Raw genomic sequence first — 27,418 nt, 5'->3', positions numbered from 1 at the left:
AACCCCCTGTCAAGAAGCAGGAATATTGCTCACAACCTTAAAAAACTACACAATTTTAAAAGCTACAAAATAGAAATAGAATGAAACATTCTTAGAATCACAGAATCGTAGAATCAAAGAGTTGGAAGAGACCTCATGGGCCATCCAGTCCAACCCCATTCTGCCAAGAAGCAGGAATATTGCATTCAAATCACCCCTGACAGATGGCCATCCAGCCTCTGTTTAAAAACCTCCAAAGAAGGAGCCTCCATCACACTCCTGGGGCAGAGAGTTCCACTGCTGAACGGCTCTCACTAGAAGTGAGAGGTTCCTCCTGCCAAAACAATCAAAAAACAAAACATTTTGGCAGTTTAATCAACTTTCTCCCATGTTTCTGTAACAGAACCCATTAGGAAATGACATTTGTAACCCAGGAACAAGAACCGTGTTGTAATAGTGTCATAAAGCCCGCATCTGCAGGGCGGGTTTTCCTATTGGCTGGTGACGTACAGCGGGATCCATAGTAAACATTGGCATGTGTAAGAGATGAGTGGCAATGGGTGGCCTTCTAAAGCCTCTGACTGCTCCCCGAAGGCGATTGAGAAGCAGCAGCAGCAGCGGCGGCGGCCTGAGGGAGCGCCCTCCCCTTCCCCGCTTCTCCAGCCAGCCGGGGGCGGAGCTGATGGCCGAGCTCCTTGGGCCACAGCAGCCCAGCAAGCCGGGGTCGCCGCGGAGGACGGAAGGTAGGCCTTCTGGCGTCTCCTTCGGCCGGGATCAGGGCAGGGCCACCTGGGCCTCCTTCTCCAGAGCCGAGGAGGAAGGAAAGAGGGAAGCGCCTCGCGCGCACTCCAAGGCACGTACCTTCTTCCTTCCCCTCCTTGCCTCTTGGCCCCCGCATCACAGGCAGCTCGCGCTCGTTCCATAGGCTTCCCTCACGCGCCAGGGAAAAGGCATTCTTCTTAAAGGGCCACCGTCCAGTACCAATATAGATAGATAGATCTATATAAATAAAAATGTAATGTTCATTTGTGGGATTAACAAAACTCGAATTGACGAATTGACACCAAATTTGGACAGCATACCCCTAACAACCCAATGTATGTCCTTCACTCAAAAAAATTGGATTTTGTCATTTGGGAGTTGTAGTTGCTGGGATTTATAGTTCACCTACAATCAAAGAGCATTCTGAACCCCACCAATGATAGAAATGAACCAAACGGGGCATACAGGACTCCCATGACCAACAGAAAACACTAGAAGGGTTTGGTGGGCATCAGAGGTGGCCCTAGGTAATTTTCAATGGTAAGCAAACAGTATTTTGGCGTCCCGTCCCCCCCACCAATTATTGATATATATTTTCAGTTCGTCGTGGGAGTTCTGTGTGCCATATTTGGTTCAATTCCATCATTGGTGGAGTTCAGAATGCTCTTTGATTGTAGGTGAACTATACATCCCAGTAACTACAACTCACATATGTCAAGGTCTGTTTTCCCCCAAGAGCGCCTCAAGAGTGCCCCTGGGCACAATCAACTATACTGCAAATGCTTACTTTGCGTAATAGGTTGCTGAGGCTTCCCTCGGACTGCTAGGGCTGTTGTAAGCCGAGGGGGTGCTCCTCAAGTGGTGGTCAAGGGGCATTTACAGAGGCGCCTCTGCGCCCCTGGCAAAAAAAAGTGTACTGCGGCCGCTTACTTTGCGTAATGGATGAGCCGCCCCTGGTGGGCATTGACCTTGAGTTTGGGAGTTGCAGTTCACCTACATCCAGAGAAATTATATATATTAGAAACCAACACTTTCTCATTATTTCATTTTCCAGATCATCAGACTGGGCCACAGCAACATGTGGCAGGGGACAGCTAGTGTATGTGTGTGTATATATATATATATATAACAGCGCTCCATGCAGTCATGCCGGCCACATGACCTTGGAGGTGTCTACGGACAACGCTGGCTCTTCGGCTTAGAAATGGAGATGAGCACCACACCCCAGAGTCAGACATGACTGGACTTAATGTCAGGGGACTACCTTTACCCTTTTTATATATATACCCATACAGAAATACTGTTTACCCACAAGCATAAAGAAATTACATATAATTGAAACCAACACTTTCTCATTACTTTATTTTCCAGATCATCAGAGTGGGCCACAGCAACGCATGGCAGGGGATGGCTTGTGTATGTGTGTGTATATACATATACATATATATGTATATATATGTATACAACAAGTTATGAACAAGATACTTTCTGTAGGATGTTCTTAAGTTGAATTTGTATTTAAGTCAGAACAGGTACATTTTTTAAGCATAATCCCAGCCCAAAATAAATATATATGTTAGCTTTGGATAAGGGTGAACACCCCCGTGGTGTTTGTTTTGCTGTCTTTGCCCTTGTTCAAAAGATTTCCCCTCACTTTCTGTCCATGTGAAAATTGGAGTTTGAAAAATTTGGCTTGTGGTGGAAACAAGGATTGGTGAGAAAGCTTCAGTGGAAACACCCCCCCCCCCCCCCAGATAACTCTTTCAGGAGTATTATTATTATTATTATTTCTTTATGCTTGTGGGTAAACAGTATTTATTGCAGTTTCTTTGCCAGTATTGATGCGGAGAGTGTCTGATTTGCCCACCCTGGAACATGCAAGATATCATTGTCCTTCTTTAAGGGTCCCTTTCAAATCTAGGATACTATATCTCTGTGTGTGTGAATTATATCTATCTATATCTATGGCTGGATGGCTCTTTGTCAGGAGGGCTTTGATTATGTTTTCTTGTCCTGGTGAAGGGAGTTGGATTGGATGGCCTTAAGTATTTTCTATTGGTCATGGGGGTTGTGTATGTATATGTATATATAACAGGGTTGTGTGTATTTATATATATATATATATATATATATAACCGCTTTGCGTCGCTTAAGGGCTGAGAGAAGCGGTATATAAATAAAGTAAATAATAAATAAATAAATAAATAAATGTGTGTGGGAAGTTTGCCCCGATTCTGTCATTGGTGGGGTTCAGAATGCTCTTTGATTGTAGGCAAACTATAAATCCCAATAAATACAACTCCCAAATGTCAAGGTATATTTTCCCCAAACTCCTTCTGTGCTCATATTTGGGCATATGGAATATTTGTGCCAAGTTTGGTCCAGATCCATCATTGTTTGAGTCCATGGTAGTCTCTGGATGTAGGTGAACTACAACTCCCATACTCAAGGTCAATGCCCACCAAACCCTTCTAGTGTTTTCTGTTGGTCATGGGAGACCTGTATGCCCCGTTTGGTTCAATTCTATCATTGGTAGAGTTCAGAATGGTATTTGATTGTAGGTGAACTATAAATCCCGGCAACTACAACTCCCAAAAGACAAAATCATGGACCATAACAAAGTCTTGTTGTTGTTGTTGTTGATTATGATGATGATGATGATGATGATGAGGTTTCCCACCTTTATGGCTTAAAGATGGAACATGTGGTTTAGAATACACAAAAATGTACATTAAAATGTAACTAAGCAATCAATAAGGTAAAACATACATGAAACCATTTTTTAAAAGCACAGAACCTTATTAAAGCCTTTTCTTTGAACCCAATCATTCCCTCAAAGATTTACAACCAACCAACCAAACATCCTTTGCTGCTGTGGGAAAAGGGGCTTGTTAGGTCCCTTCTACACTGCCATATAAAATCCAGATTATCTGCTTTGAACTGGATTATCTGTCATATAATGTGGATTATCTGCTTCAATAATATAGATTATATGGCAGTGTAGAAAGGGTCTGTTACAGGCTGATTTGCTCTCTATTTTGCTGTGCTTTCACCTGTTAGGGATTCTGGAGGCAGATGCTGTTTGCTAGCCTGTTGCAGACAAGCACTTTTGGCAACACTGGGATTGGCAAGACTAGAATCCAGTTGACAATTTATTGCCTTCTTTTACTCTAGACGTGGTGCTGCTGCCCAACAAAATCTGTTTTCTCAAGCCTTCCATTACCATCCTCTCAATGCCAAAGGTGCTGAAAAACAAGAAGTTTCATAGAAGATGAGGAAGAAAGGGTGCACAAAGAGCTGCTGTTGAGTGAGTTATGCCTAGATACTATACTAAAAATAATAATAAATTAAATTCAGTTTGTTTTGAATATGATTTTATTGATTTCCCACCCTTTTATCCCTTACAGTTTTCAAAGCTCTGTTCATTGCTCCTCTTTGTAAAGGAACAGAACACAGAATATTGCAGTAGAAATGGGGAACCGGTTTGGGAGAATCCCTGCAGGCAAAGGCCCTTATTCTGTGGGATGCACGGACCTCATGACGGGTCATAATATTCAGGTATCTCCTGTTGCTACCTCTGTTATTATGGTTGTTTCTGTGGTAGTCATTGTTATTGCTTTCTCTGTTTTTATTTTACTAAAACCCCAAAGCAGCTTTCAAAAACCAAAATAACCCCCCTCAAAAATAGAATTTCAGAAATATACAGGAACCGTGAAATTTATCATGTTTCCTGTCTAGTACTGTGGTTTCCAATTAAGAGAATATAGTCAGAGTCAGGTCGGGACAAAATGCACATTACCTTGAGATGTTTAGCAATTAGATTTCAGAGCATATTCTCAGAACTTCCTTCCAGAACCACATTTCAGATGAATTGATTATCTTCCTGCCAGCTTTCTTCACTGTCGAGCTTTCACAACCATACAGAGAAACTGGAAGTGCTATGGCCTGAAAATCCTAACTTTATTTTTTCAAATATATATCCTAACTTAATTTTCAAAGATTTAAAAGATTTTCTCTAGTTCCTTCATAGCTGCCATTCCACTTCCTATTCTTTTTCTGATTTCTTGACTCACTCAAAGTATGGAAAATCTTGATCTATTTCAATATATGGGTTGCTGTGAGTTTTCCGGGCTGTATGGCCATGTTCCAGAGGCATTCTCTCCTGACATTTCACCCACATCTATGGCAGGCATCCTCAAGAGGTTGAGAGGTCTATTGGAAACTAGGCAAGTGAGGGTTGTATATCTGTGAAATGTCCAGGGTGGGAGAAGAACTCTTGTCTGCTTGAGGCAAGTGTGAATTCTGGTCTTGTTTTTGCAAAGAGAATGGAACTTCTCCATCTTCTACTTCCGCCAATAATAATAATAATAATAATAATAATAATAATAATAATCTTTATTTATACCCCGTCACCATCTCACCGATGAGGACTCGGGGTTGCTAACATGAGGCCAAGCCCAAAAATACAATACAGCACAATAACATATAGAATGCAGAAACAAAAAAAATTACGTCAGAAAATGTAATGAGGCAAATGTGAAGCGTTCCCTCCTGATGTTTCGCCCACATCTATGGCAAGCATCCTCAGGGGTTGTGAGGTCTGTTGGAAACAAGGCAAGTGAGGTTTATTTATCCAGGGTGGGAGAGAGAACTCTTGTCTGTTTGAGGCAAATGTGAATGTCGCAATTGTAGCAAAATAAAATATATAAAATAAAATAAATAAAGCAAATCAACACAATATAAAATTGAACAGGATGGGCAGGCCAAATGGACAAGATACAATGATAAAACCCTCGGTGATGTAGGAACAGAAAATATGTAAGTGAGGGGAGCCCAGGAATGATAAAGCAATGGGGTAAGGCTTTCAGTTTAGGACGGGGGAAAGTATATCATAGGGGTAACACTATAGATGGAACAAACAGAAATGGAATAAATGGTCACTACCAATGTAGTCTATTTGATTTCTGTCAGGTGACCATAAAATAATAGAATCATAAAGTTGGAGGAAACCTCAAGGGCCAAGCAGTCCAATTTAGTATGCAGAAATATGCAATCAAAGCACTCCTGACAGATGGCCATCCAACCTCTCTTAAAAATCTCCAAAGAAGGAGACTTCACCATACTTCGAGGGAGTGTATTCCACGGTCAAACAGCTTTTATCATTCGAAAAAGCTTCCTGGTTTAGGTAGAATATGTTATTTCATAGTTTAAATCCCTTGCGCCATGTTCTACTCTCTGGAGCTTCAGAAAGTAAGCCTGCCGCATCTTCAACATGGAATTCTTTCAAATATATATCACCTCTTAGCATTCTCTTCTCAAGACTAAACATACCTAGCTCCCTAAGACATTCCTCGTAGGGCTTGGCTTCCAAACCTTTGATAATTTTGGTCACCTTTCTCTGGACATGTTTCCACTTTTCAATATCCTTCTTGGGACATGAGAGAAGCCTTCCACAGGATGGTAACACATCCAGGCGTCCCCTGGGCAATGTCTCTGCTGACGGCCAATCTTCTCACACCAGAAGTGACTTGCAGTTTCTCAAGTCGCTTCTGACACAATTAATAAAAAAAAACCTTCTTGAATTGTGGTGCCCAGAACTGACCAGTGAGGTCTGATCAAAGCAAAATAGAGTGGGATTATTTCTACCCTCGATTTAAACACTATACTCCTATTGATGAAGGCTAGTAGTTGGCGTATCATACTGTTGGCTCATGTTTAGTACAATAAGACTCTTAGATCCTGATGAAACTTCAACATTATTTTTTCTCTCTAGCCTAACAACAAATAAAGTTTCAATGGAATAGAATATATTATTTGGGAAGTATAAAACCTTTAAAAATGATTAGTATTAAGGTAGAATGCTTCTGAATTCTTAATGCATGTTTCTTTTCATCCCTCCCCCTTTAAACACTTTTCAATTTAAACCATTTCAATTTTGTTTTTCAATAACAGGGAATTTTTTTGCGCCTGTATTACCCTTCCCAAAACGGCACAAGTAATGAAGAAACACTGTGGATTCCCAAGAAAGAATATTATTATGGACTGTCTGATTTTCTTAACTTTCAGCGGACAATAGGAGAGTTCATTTTTGCATGTTTTTTTGGTAAGTTTTGGGTCATGATATGAGTACAATGAGTCCTAATGGGATGATGATGATGATGATGATGATGATGATGATGATGATGATTGAGTCCTAATAGGAAAGTATTTTTGTAGACCTTCTGCTTTGGTTTCTTGCTCTCAGGTAAATATATTATCTTGTTTTGCCACTGAGCCCCCTTTGGGCTGAAATGGGAGGGATAAAAATGAAATAAATAAATAAATTCTACACTGACACTATAATGCAACTTGGAAGTGATTGAGAGGAACTGGTTTTACTTTAGGGGTGATCAGATTGCCATGCATGGAACCGGTTTGAGGCCAGGAAGGTGATTACATTTATAACAGAACCTGGCCTCACATTGATTTACAGATTTTTATTCAGGAGGCATGCCGATTTTTTTTTAAAGGGAAAAGTGACAACAGCGGAAGTAATCCATAATCTGTCTCAGGGGGTCAGTTTGCCCCCTGTTGCTCAGCTGTGAATTTTGGGTCATTCTTCAGCAGGCCCTGTTTAGGATTCATTACCGCACTTCAGCACGGTAGGAATCTCCAATGCACTCTAGATTTTCTGAAGCCAGTTTTGCTCTGGATCTGGGTTACACAAGGATCAGTTGCAGTGCATAATGTGGTTTAACTCAAGCCTTTCTTGTGATTTCAAAGGCTTTCATGGATGGAATCACTGGGTTGCTGTGGGTTTTCCGGGATGTATGGCCATGTTCAAGAAGCATTCCCTCCTGAGGTTTCACCCACATCTATGGCAGGTATCCTCAGGGGTTATGAGTTCTGTTGGAAACAAGGCAAGTGAGGATTATATATCCAGGGTGGGAGAGATAACTCTTGTCTGTTTGAGGCAAATGTGAATGTCGCAATTGGCCACCTTGATTAGCATTGAATGGCCTTGCAGCTTCAAAGTCTGGCTGCTTACTGCCTTGGGGATCCTTTGTTGGGAGGTGTTGGCTGGCCTTCATAGAGTTTTTTCTGGAATTCTCCTGTTTTTTGAGTGCTGTTCTTCATTTACTGTCCTGATTTTTTAAAATATTGGTTGTCAGATTTTGTTTATTTTCATGGTTTCCTCCTTTCTGTTGAAACTGTCCACATGCTTCTCCACATGCTTGTGGATTTCTTTATATATATATATATATATATATATATATATATATATAATCTTTATTGAATATTTTCATAACACAATATAGCTTAAAATAGTAACAAGATTTTTTAAAAACATGCTTGTGGATTTCAGTAGTTTCTCTCCAGGCAAAAATCTATCAGGGCCAGCTAACACCTCCCAACAAAGGATTCCCCAGGCAACAATCAGCCAAGCTTTGAAGCTACCTTGCAATTAAATGCTAATCAAGGTGGCCAATTGCAGCATTCACACTTGCCTGAAACAGACAAGAGTTCTTTTTCCCATCCTGGACATTCCACAGATATACAAACCCCGCTTGCCTAGTTTCCAACAGATCTCACAACCTTTGAGGATGCCCGCCATAGATGTGGGTGAAACGTCAGGAGAGAATGCTTCTGGAACATGGCCATACAGCCAGAAAGATCCCAAGATCTTTTTCACATGAACTGTTGTCGAGCCAGGCATCACCCATCCTGTATCTGTTCATTTTTTTCTGCCTAATACCCAAGATTTCAGTGGCTGTTTGGGAATGTATAAGTGATTTGCAAATATGACAAATCGGGTATCACAAAAAAATGACAAACCTCTCAAATAAAGCCAGTTGTTTATATTTATGGTTTCTTCAGCCATGGATTACACAATACCAAGAGTCATCTTTTTGCAAAGATGCAAAAAGGCAAGTTATGGTACATACTTACAGAATTATTAAGGTTCTTTGTCCACTCCATCCCTGGAATGTCAGAAAAAGCACTCCAGCTGTACAGCTAGGGAATAGAGCAGCAGATGGGGGAAATCATGTTTGGCCTGGTCCTACTGAATAGGGCTGAATGATTCCACCACAGATATGCAGGAGTCTGGGATGTGTAAACAAGATTTGTTTCACGAGTATATACCTGTTTTCATGAGAAAATGAAATGCAGGCTTTTTAATGATTGGAAACCAAGAATCGCATTGACAGCTGTCTCTTCCATCTAGGCTCAGTGACATGTCCTGCCAAATGGAATGCAGTATTCAAGTCTGGAGAAAAGTACCCCCTCATTATTTTTTCCCATGGACTTGGAGCCTTCAGGTAGTATTGCTTTTAGTAGTGCTGTGTGCCTCTGAAAGCTTCCAGCTGATTCCTGATACAGTATTGTCTCCAGATATTCTGGGATGAAACATATTGATGAAGCTGATTACCTTTAAGAATTGTTTTGGCATACCAAAAACAAAAAACTATTTGTAGAATATAAATAATTGTGATTCTATCTCAGAAAGTACATCTGGTACCTGTGCTGTTTTAATTAAGGAAACCCATCCTTTAATATCTTCATATTTCCAGTATTTTATTGATGGTAAACTGCTTTGGAAACTAAGAATTGCAAAAGTACTATTTATACAATTATAATACAATTTATACAATAATAATACAATTATTTATATTCTACGAATAGTTTTTTTTTTGTATGCCAAAACCATTCTTAAAGGCAATCAGCTTAATCAATATGTTTCATCCCAGAATATATTATTATCTGGAGACAATACTGTATCGGGAATCAGCTCGAAGCTTTCAGAGGCAGTAAAGTTACAAGTAACATTGCTGGCCTTACAGCTGAGATACCTGAAAAAACTTTAAGGTGTTTTCTAAATAACGATAATAACAGTAACCAAAGGAACATTATAATAATAAAAAATAAAGCAGATGTAGCATATACATGGCTTATGAAGTCTGTCAGAATTGAACTAAACTATATATAATTAAGGGAGGCCATGGCTCAATGGGTTAAACCATTGATCTGCAGAACTTGCTGACTGGAAGTTTGGCAGTTTGAATCCATGGGATGCATTGAGCTCCAGGTGTTAGCCCCAGCTTTTGCCAACCTAGCAGTTTGAAAACATGTAAATGTGAGTAGATCAATAGGTACCACTTCTGCAGGAATGTAATGGCATTCCATGCAGTCATGCCATCCACATGGCCTTGGAGGTGTCTACAGACAATGCCAGCTCTTTGGCATAGAAATGGAGATGAGCACCACCCCCTAGAGTCAGACTCAACTAGACTTAATGTCAAGGGGAAACCTTTACTTTTACTATATATCATTAATTGTCATGTTTATACCAACAGAAGTATATACTCAGCAATTTGCATTGAAATGGCATCTCAGGGTTTTGTCGTTGCTGCTGTTGAACACAGGTATGTATTCTATGTATATATTAGGTTGAAGAAATATGTGCATATATAATGAAATACTACTAATGTAGAAGACTGATTGATTGGAATTAGAAATGGTCTAACTCAGGGGTCCTCAAACTTTTTAAACAGAGGGCCAGGCCACCGTCCCTCAAACTGTTGGAGGGCCAGATTATAATTTGAAAAAATCATGAATGAATTCCTATGCACACTGAAAATATCTTATTTGTAGTGCAAAAAACACTTTAAAAACAATACAATAATTAAAATGAAGAACAATTTTAACAAATATAAACTTATTAGTATTTCAGTGGGAAGTGTGGGCCTGAGATAGGATTGTTGTTGTTGTTGTGTGCTTTCAAGTCGTTTCAGACTTAGGTTGACCCTGAGCGAGGGCCGGGTAAATGACCTTGGAGGACCGTATCCAGCCCCCGGGCCTTAATTTGAGGACTCCTGGTCTAACTACACAGTAATGGGGACATTCCTTCTCTGTGATAATCATGTTTTGTATTATATTTCCTGTCACATTGAGGTTTCCTCAGAGATACTGTGCTTCAGTAAAATCAAACAAGATAATCAAACTTATTTATGTGTATCTTCCAAACACCAAGTAGAAAGCAAAGCAGGCAGTAACCAAAATAAAAGAGGTAGCACAAACACGTCTGACACTTATTTTTGTATTGTATACCATATGATTGTGTTTAATGGTGCAACACTTTCACCAGCTGTGGAAGCATCCCTTCTAAACATGCAATTAATATAATGTTTACTCTGTTCCTGTTTGAATTTTAGAAGCTTTAGCTTCACAAGAGAGACTCTGAGATTGATACCAATGCAATATTTTACTGAGTGAATGATGGTTTTTTTCCCCAGTTACAATATTTTTCAATTATTTCCTCATGACAGGTTAGAGAAAGACAACCTCATTTTTGTGCCTCCCAAGACTTCCAGGACCCCAAAATTACTGGGCCCCCGATTTTATTTTATTTTACAAAAAAAGCAAAAAAAAAAGAAGAAAAAAAGCCATGCATCACAAAGGTGCAGAATCAAAGGATAACTCCATTTGAAAAGCACATTAGCTTGGTAGAAATCAGGTCAGATTGCTTACAAATTTGGACCAAATCCTAATTTCACCTAAAGGATAATAATAATAATAATAATAATAATAATAATAATAACTTTATTTATATACCGCTCCATCTCCCCGAGGGGACTCAGATCGGTTTCCAGGTAACATCACAAAACATACAAAGTAAAAAAAACATAACCGTAAGATTAACAAAACAAAATATAAGCATAAAAATTGTCGCCATAACACACATATATTAAAAGTAATCCTGCCTGTTCAAGGCAATTTTAAAATTTAAAAGGCCGGGCCAAGATTTGTGCAAACCCAAAAATTGTAGGGGGCCTGGGAATTAAGTGCAATGCTATGGCAGGCAACAATAATATTAGGTACAGGTCTGTGGGTGTTCATTCCAGGGCCAATTAGAGGAAAGAATCTGGGTAATTGGTAGGAAAAATAAGGCCGTATTCGACAATGTGTAGGGCTGAGTTAGAACTGGTCATTTTCAAAGGCTTGTTGAAACCACCAGGTCTTCAAGCTCTTATGAAAGGAGGGGAGGGATGGGACCTGTCTTATTTCCCTTGGAAGGGCGTTCCAGAGGTGGGATATTAATGGTGTGTAAATCCTAATGAATCAGCAGGTCTACTCTAGTTGGAACAAGCAGTTGGATTTAGATCTTGAGCTGAATGAAATTTTCAAGCATTCTCCTTGGTGTTTGAATGTAATTCCACAGAAATGTCGACTGAATAAAAAATAGCTGTATGTTCAACACTGGTGTGAATCACCTTCATCCTCCCTCCAGTCAGAGTGCATGACTATTCAAATAGTACTATCAGAAGCAAACAGTATGGGGGTATAGAAAATACATATTGGTAAGTTATAAATGCCTCAGCCGAAGTTGTCCCAGGAAATGGAAACACCCATTTGCTGAATATTCTGCACTGGGTCTGAAAAGATGACTGATTTGGACAAGACTGGAGAGGGGTTAAACCCACAATGGAATTTTTCACAGTAAACCATGGACTACTTTACAGCAGTCCTTCTACCTGTTCTGCTTTGTAAGAATTTGTTCAGGGTTCTCTCCCTATTTAGTTTCATGGTATTCTTAAAGTTAAAGTATTCTTTGTACTGGAGTAATTATTAACTGGTTATAATTGTTCTTGTGACTTGGTTTCTGTTGAAACACTTGACCAGTCTTTGTTTATCTGCCCCAAATATGATTAAATATGGGTGAAATACAGGAATTTCATTTTTTGCAAGAGTGTTATAAAATCCCATGCCTCCTGAACAACTCTGATGCATTCTTTTGTGAGACTGTGGCAAGTTTTATTCTTGAGATTAGTACTTTTAAATCATGTGTTCCCTTTTTATCTGTGACTTTTTTGTTATAGACGTCTGTGCTGTGATTTTGTGCATACCTCAATACAGGGTGTTACTGTTGTAAAGCTTACAATTAATAATGCATACAATTGTACTACAAATTCACTTGAGTAATGAAATTAGGGGTTGATTTTACTCTAAATAATACTTTTCATTCAACCCTTGAAAAGTATTATTTAGAGTAAAATCAACCCCTAATTTCATTAATCAAGTGAATTTGTAGTACAATTGTATGCATTATTAATTGTAACCTTTAATAATACTTTTCATTCAACCCTTGAAAAGTATTATTTAGAGTAAAGTCAACCCCTAATTTCATTAATCAAGTGAATTTGTAGTACAATTGTATGCATTATTAAACATCAAATCATCCAGGCGTCCCCTGGGCAACGTCCTTGCAGACGGCCAATTCTCTCACACCAGAAGCGACTTGCAGTTTCTCAAGTCGCTCCTGACACGACAAAAAAAATTCAACCCTTGTGTGTGTGTGTGTATATATATATATAAAATATTGTATATACATTATAATGTAATACAATATAATAATAATTTTTATAATTATATATTTTATATTACATGTAATATTACTAATATTACAATATAATGTTATACTACAATATAGTAATATATAATACTGATATTGTACTATGCTAATAATATCATGTATTGTATGTATATATATCTTGTAAGCCCCTCTGAGTCCCCTTCGGGGTGAGAAGGGCGGCATATAAATGTCGTAAATAAAAAAAAGTGATTATTATAAAAAGTCTATACAGCAGGACATGGTCCTTAAGTGTAGATATCTCAGAACAGAATCCTGAATTGCATTTTCATTTGTGTTAGAGACCAGTCTGCTTCAGCTACATATTACTACGAGGGGAAACCTGTTTCAGGAACAAAAGGCAAAGTTTCAGAGCTACACGAGGAATGGATTTATTACCGGAAATTAAAAGCAGATGAAGATGAATTTTACTTGCGTCATCAACAGGTATTTTAAGATGTCAAAAATGTGTCATCTAGAGGGCACCATTGCTGATGTTTCATGTGGAATGGGAAGTTCTTCATTCAAGATCCTATTTGATTATTCCTCTTTAGAGTGTGTTGTCTTTCATATGAAAACCGGTGAAAGGATAACAACTGATGATATCCTTTGTTTCCTTTGTCATTTCTAATCAAACAGGTATCAACATTTTCCAAGTATTTCTAAAGAGGAACATGTGGCTGACTAACCGAATCTCCATATATAAACCACCACAGACGCTGTGGTCTGCGAAGGAGGCCCTATTCTCTGTCCCACCCCTGTCACAAGCACAGTTGGTGAGAATGAGAAAGGGGGCTTCTCTGTGATCGCCCCTCATCTCTGGAACTCCCTTCCCAAAGAAATAAAAATACTGCCCACTCTCATCTCTTTTAAAAAACTTCTTTAAACCCATCTTTGCGCTTCAGCCTATGGAGAGGAGGAGGACTAAATTATCTTAATATACAACCTCATTTGGACGCTGGAAACCCATTCTGGCTCTGTTGGTGGTTGTAAACCATTTTACACTGTTAATGCACTTCAGTGGTCAGATTTTATTACAATGCAAAAGTGTTTGATGAGATTTTATTAAGTTTTTTTAAAGTAAATATTTTGTTTTAATTTACTTACTTTTGGTTAGTTATTATAAGTTTATATCGATGTTGTTTCATTCATTGATTTGATTTGGGTTTTGTTTTTATTATGGCATTGAATATTTGCCACTTTTTGTTTGGAAACCACCCCTTGAGGAAATTGGGCGGGTTATAAATAAATTATTATTATTATTATTATTATTATTATTATTATTATTACTTACTTACTTACTTACTTTAATTTGTTGTTTATGATGATTTAGAATAAGGCAGTCTGGCAAGTTCATCCTTTTGATTGATAAACAGCAAACACTTGGAAGAAAACCTCTTGAATGGATGGGCAGTTTTCAGCTGTGAATAGTATCTATCCATCTGTACATCTAGGGGGAAATAACCCAATAGTATAAGTGCAATAAGGCATGTAACCGAGAAGGGGAAAAACATTAACAGGTTACACTGGACCCATAATAAAAATGTAAAGGTTTCCCTTTGACATTAAGTCTAGTAATGTTCAACTTTGGGGGTGGTGCTCATCTCTATTTCTAAGGTGAAGAACCAGCGTTGTCTGTAGATGCCTTCAAGGTCATGTGGCCAGCGTGACTGCATGGAACTATGTTACCTTCCTGCAGATGCAGTACACATTGATTTACTCACATTCGCATGTTTTTGAACTGCTAGGTTGGCAGAAGCTGAGGCTAACAGCGGGAGCTCACCTCACTCCCTGGATTCAAACTGTCAACCTTTTGGTCAGCAAGTTCAGCAGCTCAGTGGTTTAACTTGCTGTGCCACCAGGGGTCCCTAATATCTATAGATCTGTGCCTTGGAAGGTGGTAGACTCTACATCTTTGGAAGATTTTAAGCAGAGGTTTAGTTGACATCATTTAGGGGTGCCTTAGTTGTGCATTCCTGCATGGCAAAATTGGGGTTGGTCTAAATGGTCTTTGTAGTCCCTTCCAGTTCTAAGATTTTATGATCTAAGAAGGCTGATAAATGTAAAGATAGGAAAAAGCACATACACCAAACCTGAAATTGTTGGTTTATACATTTATCTTTACTTGGCAGTTGTGTTGTTTTTTTTCATGAACAAGAAGCACCCATGGATGACAATGGTGGAGTCTGTCTCAGAAACGATGGCAATGGTGCCATTGCTAGCTTTAGTAGTGCTAAGAAAGAGGCATCAGTAAGCCACTTCTGAATGTCTTTCCTCATGGAAATTGTATGATGAGTCTATCTGAAACTCATCAAGAGATGGTGTCTGAAAATGAAATGTTATGCAAATATATTACATACTTTGTTGTGCTATTTTAACTGTGTAATTCCACACACACACACCCCGAACATTTTTGTTAAGAGTTTTATATAAACACTAACTGTCCCCTGCCACGTGTTGTTGTGGCCCAGTCTGGTGATCTGGAAAATAAAGTAATGAGAAAGTGTTGGTTTCTAATATTTGTAATTTCTTTATGCTTGTGGGTAAACAGTATTTCTTGTTGTTTCTTTGTCAGTGTTGATGTGGAGAGTGTCTGGTTTGCCTACTCTGGAATATGTAACATAGCATAGTCCTTCTTTAGGGGCCCCTTTCAAATCTATGATACTATATCTGAGTGTGTGTGTGAATCCTATCTGTCTATCTATCTATCTATCTATCTATCTATCTATCTATCTATCTTTATGACTGGATGGCTCTTTGTCAGGAGGGCTCTGATTACATTTTCTTGCCCTGGTGAAGAGAGTTGGACTGGATGGCCTTAAGTATTTTCTGTTGTTCATGGGGGTTCTGTGTGGGAAATTTGCCCCAATTCTGTCGTTTGTGGGATTCAGAATGCTCTTTGATTGTAGGTGAACTATGAATCCCAGTAACCACAAATCCCAAATGTCAAGATCTATTTCCTCCAAACTCCATCTGTGTTCATATTTCGGAATATTCATGCCAAGTTTGGTCCAGATCTATCATTGTCTGAGTCCACAGTGTTCTCTGGATGTAGGTGAACTACAACTCCCAAACTCAAGGTCAATGGCCACCAAACCCTTCTAGTGTTTTCTGTTGGTCAAGGGAGTCCTGTGTGTCCCCTTTGGTTCAATTCCATCATTGGTGGAGTTCAGAATGCTCTTTGATTGTAAGTGAATTATAAATCCCAAGAACGACAACTCCCAAATGACAAAATCAAAATTTTTTGAGTGAAGGACATACATTAGGTTGTTAGGTGTATGCTGTCCAAATTTGGTATCAATCCGCCCACTGGTTTTTGAGTTCTGTTAATCCCACAAACGAACATTACATTTTTATTTATATAAATAAATGAATAGCTCTAATTGTTACATCAACATCTGAATGTTTCAATCCCAACAGAGAATGGTTGATGTCTCTTTTTGGTTTATAGCTACAGCAACGGGCAGATGAATGCACCAGGGCTGTTGACCTCATGCTTGACATCAATTCTGGAAAGCCACCCGTGAATGTGCTGCCTCTGAACTTTAACTGGATCCTTTTAAAGGTAAAGAAAATTCCTGGTCAAGGGAATTAATGGTAGTTCCCAGATTTTGCTGCAATAGATGTGGCTGGCATGCCAACTGTTGAACTGACCTTTACACCTGCCCTTCCAGACAGGCCCTATATCCCCGGATCTTATCCCAGGTTTTCTGTTTTAAACTGGATCATATGAGCCCGCACTGTAAACTCTCCAGCTCAGAACTGATTTTAAGTATGTATGTGGGAAGACCACATATCACCATACTGATAACATCAATCTCACTGAAAGAAAGGGTTAACCCTGTAGCCGTATTGAACCTTACTGTCAAATGTTGGAATAAACAGGATTCTAGAGAGTGTAAAGATATAAGAGTATATGTTCCCCTTATTTCCATTCTCAAATGTTCCTATGTAGTTCAGGGATTCGTTTTTGAAAAATCTAATCTCATGGCACCTAAAGCTCCTCGTTCCTATATTATGTATTGTGCAACTATAGTGGCATAATGGGTTAAACCCTTGTGCTGGAAAGATTGTTGACAGAAAGGTCGGCGGTTCGAATCTGGGGAGCGCAGTGAGCTCCCATCTGTCAGCTCCAGCTCCTCATGTGGGAACATGAGAAGACTCCCACAGGATGGTAAAACATCCAGGAATCCCCATGGTAATGTTCTTGCAGACGGCCAATTCTTTCAAACCAGAAGCGGCTTGCAGTTTCTCAAGTGCTCCTGACACGAAAAAGAAGACCAAGCTATAGACCGAAGTTACAAATGTGCATGGCAAGAGTATCAAGGAATCTCCAATTCTCTTGTCTGTCCCAATGGACATCCTTTATCATTTAAAAAAGTTTCCAGCTGTTGGAAGTTTTTGAAAGCCTTCCTGCCATGCCAAGGAAGGCTGTCACTCCAGGCGAATCCCTCCCTTACCCAGCTGCAACCTTCTATGTCTCCCCCAATGTCCTTCAGTTATCTGCAGGGAGTCTTTTTCCAATTGTACGATGGTTGAATGAAAAGTAATGCCTCCACCTTCATAACTCCTCAACAGATGGTAGTACTGGTATGCGGCAGGTACTGGCTTGTTCAATAGACTCTCCTCTACAGTTTCATTTTGGTGGGAAGCCTTAGTATTGAATGGTTGTGTTGTTAAAGTGCAAAGTATGGAACCCTGCGCAGACGGTCGGTCAATGAGATTTAAGCAATGTGCCGTAATTGAATTTTTGACAGCAGGAGGTGTCACCTCAACATCTTTAAATTGCTTGTCCAGTGACACACAGTACTCACATCAACACAATCACCATAAACAGCTTGCATTCTCTGATGAATCTTCTTTGGGGTGACACCTTTTGCTGTCAAGAATTCAACAACTGCACGTTGCTTAAGTCACATTGACCGACCGTCTGCGCAGGGTTCCATACTTCCCACTTTAACAACATAACCACTCAATGCTAAGACTTCCTGCCAAAATGGAACTGTAGAGGAGAGTCTACTGAACAAGCCAGTACCTGCCACATACCAGTACTGCCATCTGTTGAGGCGTTACGAAGGTGGAGGCGTCACTTTTCATTCAATGCTCATAGAATGGAGGTTATGGTGGGGACTTTGAGATCAGTGGGGCAAAGGAAGAGGTGTGTTTTACCCTATTGATTTTTATAAATTTGACACTGTGTGTTGGATTGCAGCTTCAGTCTCTTATGGTAACAGTTTATGAAATGGAAACATTGAACGGGTGTCTTTCTTTTTAGGATTCTATTGACATACAGAAGATAACAATGATGGGGCACTCTTTTGGTGCTGCTACAGCCATTGAGACTCTTGGCAAAGATGTGCGATTCAAGTAAGCATGTAATCTAAAAATAACAGTGATCTTCTCCTGTTTGTTTTTCTCTGCACTAATATCAGAGCTTGGTCTATCTCCAAATTCTTCCCTAGACATTGAGCAGATAACTACTGTAATACTTGTTAAAATGTGTGGAATGTTTCCAATTTTCCAGATAGTATTTTCTGCTACCATTTCTTTTATGCTCAGATACTTAACACATATGGATGTACATTCATAAATTATTTCTGTAACATCTAAGACAAGCTTATCCAAAATAGGAAATTTAGGATTTGTGAAACTGGTATTGCTATGTCACCAGCCACATACTACTTCTTTTTTTTTTTTTGTTCTGTCAAGGTGTGGTATTGCTCTTGATGCATGGATGTTGCCCCTGTCTGATGAAATTTACCCAAGAGTTCACCAGCCACTGCTGTTTATAAATTCAGAAAAATTCCAGTGGGCTGCAAACATTCTCGAAATGAAGAAATTAAACTGCGAAGACAGAGAAAGAAAAATGATCACAATCGAGTAAGTGCTGAATTCGAGCAACCTTTCTTATTAAAAGCAGGAATATTTGTGCAAGGGATGAAAACCTTCAGATTTCAGAACCTTCAGATTTCAGCATTCTCTCCTGACGTTTCGCCTGCATCTATGGCAAGCATCCTCAGAGGTAGTGTGGTCTTTTCACATACATAGTGAGGTCACTACCTCTGAGGATGCTTGCCATAGATGCAGGCGAAACGTCAGGAGAGAATGCCTCTAGAACATGGCCATATAGCCTGAAAAAACCTACAACAACCCATGTTGTCATGCTTTTTTCAACTCACACAATGGCAGCCTAGCCCCTCATCCCTAAAAAGAGATCTCTGTCCTAAGTAATACTCCATGATTCTGGAGGAGCTGTAGTCAGAAACAAATACTGCCCCCCTTCTTTGATACATTTACAAGATCCCAGCCCCCAAATGTTCACCCAGTACAGCTGGAGGATTACTGTATTTTACTCAGACATTTTAGGCTGGATCTACTCTGCCAGTTTGAAACTGCATTACATGGTCAGTGTAGACCAGTGGTTCTCAACCAGTGGGTCCCCAGATGTTTTGGCCTTCAACTCCCAGAAATCCTAACAGCTGGTAAACTGGCTGGGATTTCTGGGAGTTGTAGGCCAAAACACCTGGGATCCACAGATTGAGAACCACTGACATAGACCCATATAATACAGCTTAATGCGATTCAACTTTTGTTTTTATCATGTCAGAAACAACTTGAGAAACTGCAAGTTGCTTCTGGTGTGAGAGAATTGGCCAACTGCAAGGATGTTGCCCAGGGGATGCCTGGATGTTGCCATCCTGTGAGAGGCTTCTCTCTCATGTCCCCACATGATGGACGGGAGGGCTCCTCACTCCCAGGATTCGAACCACCTACCTTCAGGTCAGCAGTTCATCCAGCACAAGAGTTTAACCTATTGCGCCCCCGCGGCTCCATATGCGGTTAAACAACATTGTATGTATTTACACTGATTGAGCTGCATTACATGGCAGTATAAATCCAGGTTTGGGCAGGTAAGAATCTTAGTACAGAGCAATAGTAGAATCCTAGTCAACAGAAGGAATAAAGCAAGTTTTCCCTTCCGAGTCCAATTGTGATTGTGAGTAGGGTTTTTTTTTGTCCCGATAAGAAAACACTATTGTACTTTTTTAAAAAAACATTGTCATGATTTTGAAATGTACTGTGTATCCTTATGTACCCTTTACTGACCATACTAGTGAAAAAATATATTTGCTATTTTCAGAGGTTCCGTACACCAGAGTTTTCCAGACTTTACATTCCTCGTTGGCAGTATTGTTGGAAAGATTTTCAATCTGAAAGGAGAAATAGACCCCAACACAGCCATTGATATTAGCAACAAAGCTTCATTAGCTTTCTTACAGAAATGTTTAGGTAAGTTGCTCCTTGTTATTACATTTGATCTGTAGCTTACAGTGATCCAAACTGTTGTGCATGGGTAATGTATGAAATAGCAAATATTTAAGTGTTGAGATCAGGGGTCTGTTCTGTCGCCGCTGGGCCTATAGCTAGTTGACTTCAGCAGGAAGCCAGGAACCCTAGGAAAAGTTCTCAGAGGCTTCCTTTACAGAAGGAATCTTCAAATGGCTTAAAAGGTACAACAAAGTCTTTTATTGATGAATCAAACAGGAATTGTAAAGCTCTCTTGGTAAAGTATCAGTTCTCTCAAACTTGTCCGCAGGGAACAGACACTATCTTCAATAACTTTCTGCAAAGGAAAATTCCCCTTTTTAACTTCTCCCAAGGCTAACTAAAATCTAACCCTCGCTGGTGGACTCCTCTGCCAGGCCGAACTGCTTCTCGAAACGCTGAGAGGACCTACCAGACAGGCGATGGATGTTCTTTAGAGTTTAAGGCTGTCTTCCTGGAAACTCCCAAGGCTGTAGGAAGGAATCCCTGGAGTTCTTAGGAGACCCTTAAAGCTGTGGGAATGCTTCCCTGGCGTTCTTTTCCTGGAGCTCTTAAAGGTTGAAGCCTTTGTACAGGGGACGTAAACACATCCTATACATTGGCTAACCTTGCTGTGACTGACTGGAAAAGGCTCCCTTCCCTCCCTTCCCTCCAAAGAGCAAAAAGGTGGCGGGACTAGGGATCCTAACTATAATTGGCAGGTGGCTTACGCTATAAATGCAAACCATAACAGGAAACCCCCTGCTGCAAAATCCCAAGCATGGGATTGCACACAAACACTTAAACACAGCAAATAAATCTGGAGCTCCTGGAACAGCTGTTCCAGAACAGGGTCCACAAACTTTTTAAACAGAGGGCCAGGTCACAGTCCCTCAAACTGTTGGAGGGCCGGATTATAATTTGAAAAAAAAAAGAATGAATTCCTATGCACACTGCACATATCTTATTGTACATATCTTGTTCTTATATTCCGCCCTTCTCACCCCGCAGGGGACTCAGGGCAGATTACAGTCAACACATATATGGCAAACATTCAATGCCAGTTTGACAAACAACGTTTAACACACAAATACACCGAGGCTATTTAACTTTTTTCTGGCCGCCAGGGGAGCTGCTGCTTTTCATCGTCCATCAGCGACACCGATGAAGTTCTTCCGCATTCCACATTCCCCGGAGTCTTTTTTCTTTATGGCCTCATAAATTAGTTAAATTTAGCCTCCCACACAAGGTGGTACCTAATTTTCCTACTTGACAGATGCAACTGTCTTTCGGGTTGCAAAGGTCGACAACGGGCTACACAATGGCTGGACACCCACTCCAGCCCGGGCTGGCTTCGAACTCATGACCTTTTGGTCAGAGTGATCTTAATGCAGCTGACACTCAGCCAGCTGCGCCACAATCCCGGTGCTAGCTCACCACAACAGATTTTGACCAGCTTGAGTTGTGGGATCTCATGTTCCCACTGATGTAATGGCAGAAATGAGAATCACACAATATGGCAAGACTGTTTTTCTAAGCAGTCATCTAGAGGCACATATCATAGGTGTGCGATCCCTCAGATATCTAGCAAATACCAATTGGAACACAATGTGTGTAAGACACAGGGTGCATCTATGCTGTAGAATTAACTACATGGCTCATTATTATGGAATCACTGAGTTGTTGTTTTACAAGGTTCTTAATCTTCTCTGCCAATGAGTGTTGGTGCCTGAGCAAACAATAAACCCCAGGATCCCAGAGCACTGAGCCGTGGAAGTTAAAGTGGTGTCAAACTGCATTAATTCTACAGTGTAGATCAAGGGTCCTCAAATCTTTTACACAGAGGGCCAGGTCACAGTCCCTCAAACTGTTGGAGGGCCGGATTATAATTTGAAAAAAAACATGAATGAATTCCTATGCACACTGCACATATTTTATTTGTAGTGCAAAAAACACTTTAAGCAATACAATAATTAAAATTAAGAACAAATATAAACTTATTAGTATTTCTATGGAAAGTGTGGACCTGCTTTTGGCTGATGAGATAGGATTGTTGTTGTGTGCTTTCACTCGTTTCAGACTTAGGTTGACCCTGAATGAGGGCCAAGTAAATGACCTTGGAGGGCCGTATCTGGTCCCCAGGCCTTAGTTTGAGGACCCCTGGTGTAGATGCAGCTTAGACCTGACATAGGAAAGGTATTACTGGACTCCTATGTAGAAGGCGCTCAGGTGCCAGTTCTTTGGAACTAAACACCACTTAAGTCAGTAATGGTAGGCCTTCATAGGAAGGCTGTGCAAGTCTGCTTAAGGGCCAAGAACAAATGGTGTCAGGGAGACCTTTGAATTGGGAAGCTGACATAGTGAAGTCATCATCCGAATCCAGATGGCCAACGAGATTTGGGGGGATTTTTTTTCCATGTCAGGAACAACTTGATAAACTGCAAGTTGCTTCTGGTGTGAGAAAATTGGCCATCTGCAAGGACAATGCCCAGGGGAAACCATCCTGTGGGAGGATTCTCTCATTTCCCCACAAGGGAAGCTAGAGCTGACAAATGGGAGCTCAACCTGGTCCCTGGATTCGAACCTTTAACCTTTTGGTCAGCAGAACTGCCAGCACAAGGGTTTAACAGCACAAGGGTTTATTGTTTACTGTCTGCGTTTTCGGGTTGCGTTTTCGGTTTTATGCTGCTGTAATTTGTGTTTGGGCTTGGCCTCATGTAAGCCGCACCGAGTCCCCATTGGGGAGATGGTGGCGGGGTATAAATAAAGATTATTATTATTATTATTATTATTATTAATCCATTGCACCACGAGGATAAGGAAGGTAGCGACAAAGCTTACCTATTAGGACATTCTGATCTCCTTATCTTCTTTTCAGCTGACTAGAAGCACTTCTGTTTTGTCTGAATTACATTTGTCCATCCCCAGAAAATATTGGTTTAGTAATAAATCAGCTTCCTTAAAATTCCCATTTATGCTTTTCATCTTTATTTTGCTTTTTTGGGTATTGCTATGTTCTCATTTGATTTGCCTTTCTATTCTGCAGGCCTGAAGAAAGACTTTAACCAGTGGGACGCTCTCTTGGATGGCAAAGGTCTCAATGTCATTCAAGGCACCAACATTGATTTACCTCCAGTGGCATCTCAATCAGAACAATAGAATACTCTGTACTTTAAAACTCTTGGTTGATAGGTGCTATTTGTTTATTGACCATGCTGTAGGATGCTGGAAGTATACAGTTCAGTACAATTTTTGTACCTTCTCGATTTTTGTAGCATTATATTTTTCAAGATGTGAGATCTTTACATTATTTGTCTATCTGTTACAATATTAATATTCATTCTTTATTCTAGTCAGTTTGCACACATCTCTAGGTCACATCTGGCAATGAATCTAGCTACTGAAATAGCTCACATTGAGGGTTTAGAAGGATATGATTTGCTAAATAAAGTAAAGTTGATTGACGCGAAATCTCTTAATCTGAAGATATTTGGATTCAAAGTAAATACCCAAGAAGTGTACTGAATAACTAATATATGGGAGTTAGTTAAGACTGAAAGGTCAGCTATTCAAATATGGGGAGTGGGGTGAGCTCCCATCTGTGAGCTCCAGCTTCTCATGCAGGGTCATGAGAGAAACCATGGAGCCCCTGGTGGCGCAGAGGGTTAAACCCCTGTGCCGGCAGGACTGAAGACCGACAGGTCGCAGGTTCGAATCCAAGGAGAGGCGGATGAGCTCCCTCTATCAGCTCCAGCTCCTCGTGTGGGGACATGAGAGAAGCCTCCCACAAGGATGATAAAACATCAAAAATCATATGGGTGTCCCCTGAGCAACGTCCTTGCAGATGGTCAATTCTCTCACACCAGAAGCGACTTGCAGTTTCTCTGGTCGCTCCTGACATGACAAAAAAAAATGAGAGAAGCCTCCCACAGGAAGGCGTCCCCTGGGCAACGTCCTTGCAGATGGCCAATTCTCTCACACCAGAAGAAACTTGAAGTTTTTTCAAGTCCCTCCTGATGCAAGGGAAAAAAAAGTTAAGGAATTGGATGTTAGCCGGTATGGTCAAAACATGTAAAAGCGTTGTAAAGCCGGTGTGCATTCCAATATGAATGAAGATATGAAAATGAGAATTTTGTAAATGCCGGTCATGACAGCAGTGTGCTATATATATATAAAAAATCCAGCCGGGCACATTAAAGAAAAAGAGTAAAAACATAAAAACAACTAGATTAAAAAAACCAAATATGAGATCAACTTTGTATTTTTAACCAATCATACAATAGTAGCACTGGAAAAGACCACATGGGCCATCCAGTCCAACCCCCTGTCATGCAGAAAAAACACAAAGCACTCCCATCCAGGTTTTTAGGTTTAAGTGATCTCTTGTAGCCCAAGGATAATGGTCCTCCAAGTGTAGTGTCTTGGCGGTGGGTCAGTAGATGGTTGTGGAGCTTTATTCTTGATCTGCATGTTCTCCTGCAGTTAGGACTGGTTTCCAGGTGGAAGGTAGTCCCAGTTAGGGTTGGCTTGACGTGTCTTTCTCTTGGCACATTTCTCCCTTTTGCCCTCCACTGCAGCACTTCTGGTCACAGCTGACCTCCAGTTAGAGTGCTCAAGGATCAGGGCTTTCCAGTTCTTGGTGTCTATGCCACAGTTTTTAAGGTTGGCTTTAAGCTCATCTTTAAATATATTTTTCTGCCCACCAAGATTACATTTCCCGTTCTTGAGTTGGGATTAGAGTAACTGCTTTGAGAGATGGCAATCGGGCATTTGGACAACGTGGCCAGTTCAGCGGAGTTAATGGTGTAGGAGCATCACTTCAGTGCTGATGGTCTTTGCTTCTTCCAACATGCTGACATTTGTCCGCCTGTCTTCCCAAGAGATTTGCAGGAATTTTCTGAGGCAGTGCTGATGGAATCGTTCCAGGAGTTGAGTGTGACATCTGTAGACTGTCCATGTTTCGCAGGCATATAGCAGGGTCGGGAGGACAATGGATTTATAAACAAGCACCTTGGTCTCCCTAGGATGTCCCAGTCCTCAAACACTCTGCTTCATTCAGAAAAATGCACTCACAGAGCTCAGGCAGTGTTGTATTTCAGTCAATGTTGACTTTTGTGGAGAGTTGGCTGCTAACCACTCCAACCTCCTGCCATGCAGGAAAAGCACAATAAAAGCACCCTTAACAGATGGCCATCCAGCCTGTTTCAATGCCTCCAAAGAAGGAGCCTCCACCACACTCTGAGGCAGACAGCTCCACTGCTGAACAGCTCGTATGGTCGGGGAAGTTCTTTCTAACGTTCAGGTGGAATCTCTGTAATTTGAACCCATTGCTCTTGGTCCTAGTCTCCAGAGCAGCAGGAAACAAGCCTTCTCTCTCTTCCTTATGACAGCCTTTCAAATATTTATACATGGCTATCATATCTCCTTTCAACCTTCTGTACTGCAGCCTAAACATACCCAGCTTTTCAAGCTGCTTCTCATAGGGCATGGTCTCCAGACCTTTGATCATTTTAGTTGCCAGTTTGTCAATATCTTTCTTGAAATGTGGTGCCCAGAATTGGAGACAGTATTGAAGTAGCCTATGTTACTGTATAGGGACCCTAACATGTTTAATTTAATGTTAATGTGTGCAATGGCAGTACAATTTTATGTTAAATGTTATTTTCTTTGGCCAGTCTGGTTTGTGACTCCTTAGATTTGCTTTGTATTCTATTATTATATCCTTAAATCCTGACTTAATTTTAGTTGCATTTGAACCTGCTCTTCTTTGAATTGAAATAATGAAAAAATCTGGTGTTTCAACATCTTTCAGTGTTTTTCATAAACAGTAAAGTAAGAGTAAAATATTGAAAGTGGTACAATTTTATTTTCTGCCAGCAAATATTGTAATTGATTCACTTGTTGGCTTATCTCTTCTTCTAATGGGGACAATTTTCTTCCTTTCTCTTTGTCTTTTTAATTACTTCCCTTAGTTGATTTATTTACGGTCTTTATAGTTCTGATCATTTCATGTTCATCGTGGGCTTTGGGGTTGTTAAGAAATGTCATCCAAGTGTTTTTTGTTTTTTTAATTTGCGGTTCAGTCTTCCTCTTTTCAGAATTCCAAGGGAGGGGGAAGGTGCTAGCCAGCGAAAAAGCTGGCTTTTCTATTTTCTTCTGAGATTAGCCAAACATAATTGGAAAAGAAGAAAAAAAACTTGCCTTGAATTAAAGGTTCCCAATCTTCAACCTTTTAAGTTGATATATTGTTCCAGTAGAAGGGCACTTAAAAATTGGAGCAAGTTCTGCAAGACATGACTGACCTTGAGCTGTTGTCTTTTCTATAATCACTATTCCCATACGGGGTTTGGAAAACTGAGACAAATTATTGGTTTGTATCGATAACCCTCACTACCTAGAGCAGGGGTCCTCAAACTAAGGCCCGGGGGCCGGATACAGCCCTCCAAGGTCATTTACTAAGTCTGAAATGACTTGAAAGCACATTAACAACAATCCTATCTCATCAGCCAAAAGCAGGCCCACACTTCCCATTGAAACACTAATAAGTTTATATTTGTTAAAATTGTTCTTCATTTTAATTATTGTATTGTTTTTAAGTGTTATTGCACTACAAGTAAGATATGTGCAGTGTACAATAAGATATGTGCAATAGGAATTCATTCATTTTTTTTCCAAATTATAATCCAGCTCTCCCAACAGTTTGAAGGACTGTGACCAGGCCCTCTGTTTAAAAAGTTTGAGGACCCCTGACCTAAAGAGTATTTTTTTGCCTGTTATGGAGCCCCCAGACAGGTTTTTCTTTATGGTTTCATTTCCCTGATATCAAGCTGATGTGGAGAAGACCTTCACTCCAAAACTATACCCCCACAGTGCTGAGGAATTTTGAGGAGGCCAGAATTTTGTTTCAGTAGCTATGTAACGTTACTGGGTATGGATAGTGAGGAAACTGCTGCAATCTATGCTATTGGGTGTTGTGTGGTTTCC

At 40.2% G+C, this 27,418-nt stretch overlaps 1 protein-coding gene across 3 annotated transcripts; it reads left to right on the top strand.

Moving 5' to 3' along the window:
- The first annotated feature begins 484 nt into the window (after positions 1-484).
- Positions 485-26,184, top strand: PLA2G7 (phospholipase A2 group VII). Of its 3 annotated transcripts, none has more exons than XM_060785296.2 (12): positions 486-722; positions 3,916-4,048; positions 4,149-4,299; positions 6,694-6,844; positions 8,948-9,041; positions 10,077-10,145; positions 13,432-13,576; positions 16,581-16,694; positions 18,405-18,496; positions 18,839-19,009; positions 20,271-20,419; positions 23,481-26,184. In XM_060785296.2, the coding sequence occupies exons 3-12, from the start codon at positions 4,213-4,215 to the stop codon at positions 23,591-23,593; spliced, it is 1,185 nt and encodes a 394-aa protein (XP_060641279.2). In that variant the 5' UTR covers positions 486-722; positions 3,916-4,048; positions 4,149-4,212; the 3' UTR covers positions 23,594-26,184. The 3 variants fall into 3 exon arrangements, with proteins under 3 accessions (XP_060641289.2, XP_060641279.2, XP_067325338.1); XM_067469237.1 differs by having other exon boundaries at positions 486-832; XM_060785306.2 differs by lacking the exon at positions 3,916-4,048 and having other exon boundaries at positions 485-722.
- The last annotated feature ends 1,234 nt before the right edge of the window (positions 26,185-27,418 follow it).

The sequence above is a fragment of the Anolis sagrei genome, chromosome 1, assembly GCF_037176765.1.
Source record: "Anolis sagrei isolate rAnoSag1 chromosome 1, rAnoSag1.mat, whole genome shotgun sequence".
Taxonomy (NCBI): domain Eukaryota; kingdom Metazoa; phylum Chordata; class Lepidosauria; order Squamata; family Dactyloidae; genus Anolis; species Anolis sagrei.
The sequence above is the reverse complement of the archived record's forward strand: the minus strand, read 5'-3'. Positions and strand labels throughout refer to the sequence as shown.

Coding starts and splice junctions, on each gene's coding strand:
- PLA2G7 (XM_060785306.2), top strand. CDS start 4,213: ATGGGGAACCGGTTTGGGAGAATCCCTGCAGGCAAAGGCCCTTATTCT. Junction 4,300..6,693: donor TGACGGGTCATAATATTCAG/GTATCTCCTGTT, acceptor TTTCAATAACAG/GGAATTTTTTTGCGCCTGTA. Junction 18,497..18,838: donor GGCAAAGATGTGCGATTCAA/GTAAGCATGTAA, acceptor TGTTCTGTCAAG/GTGTGGTATTGCTCTTGATG.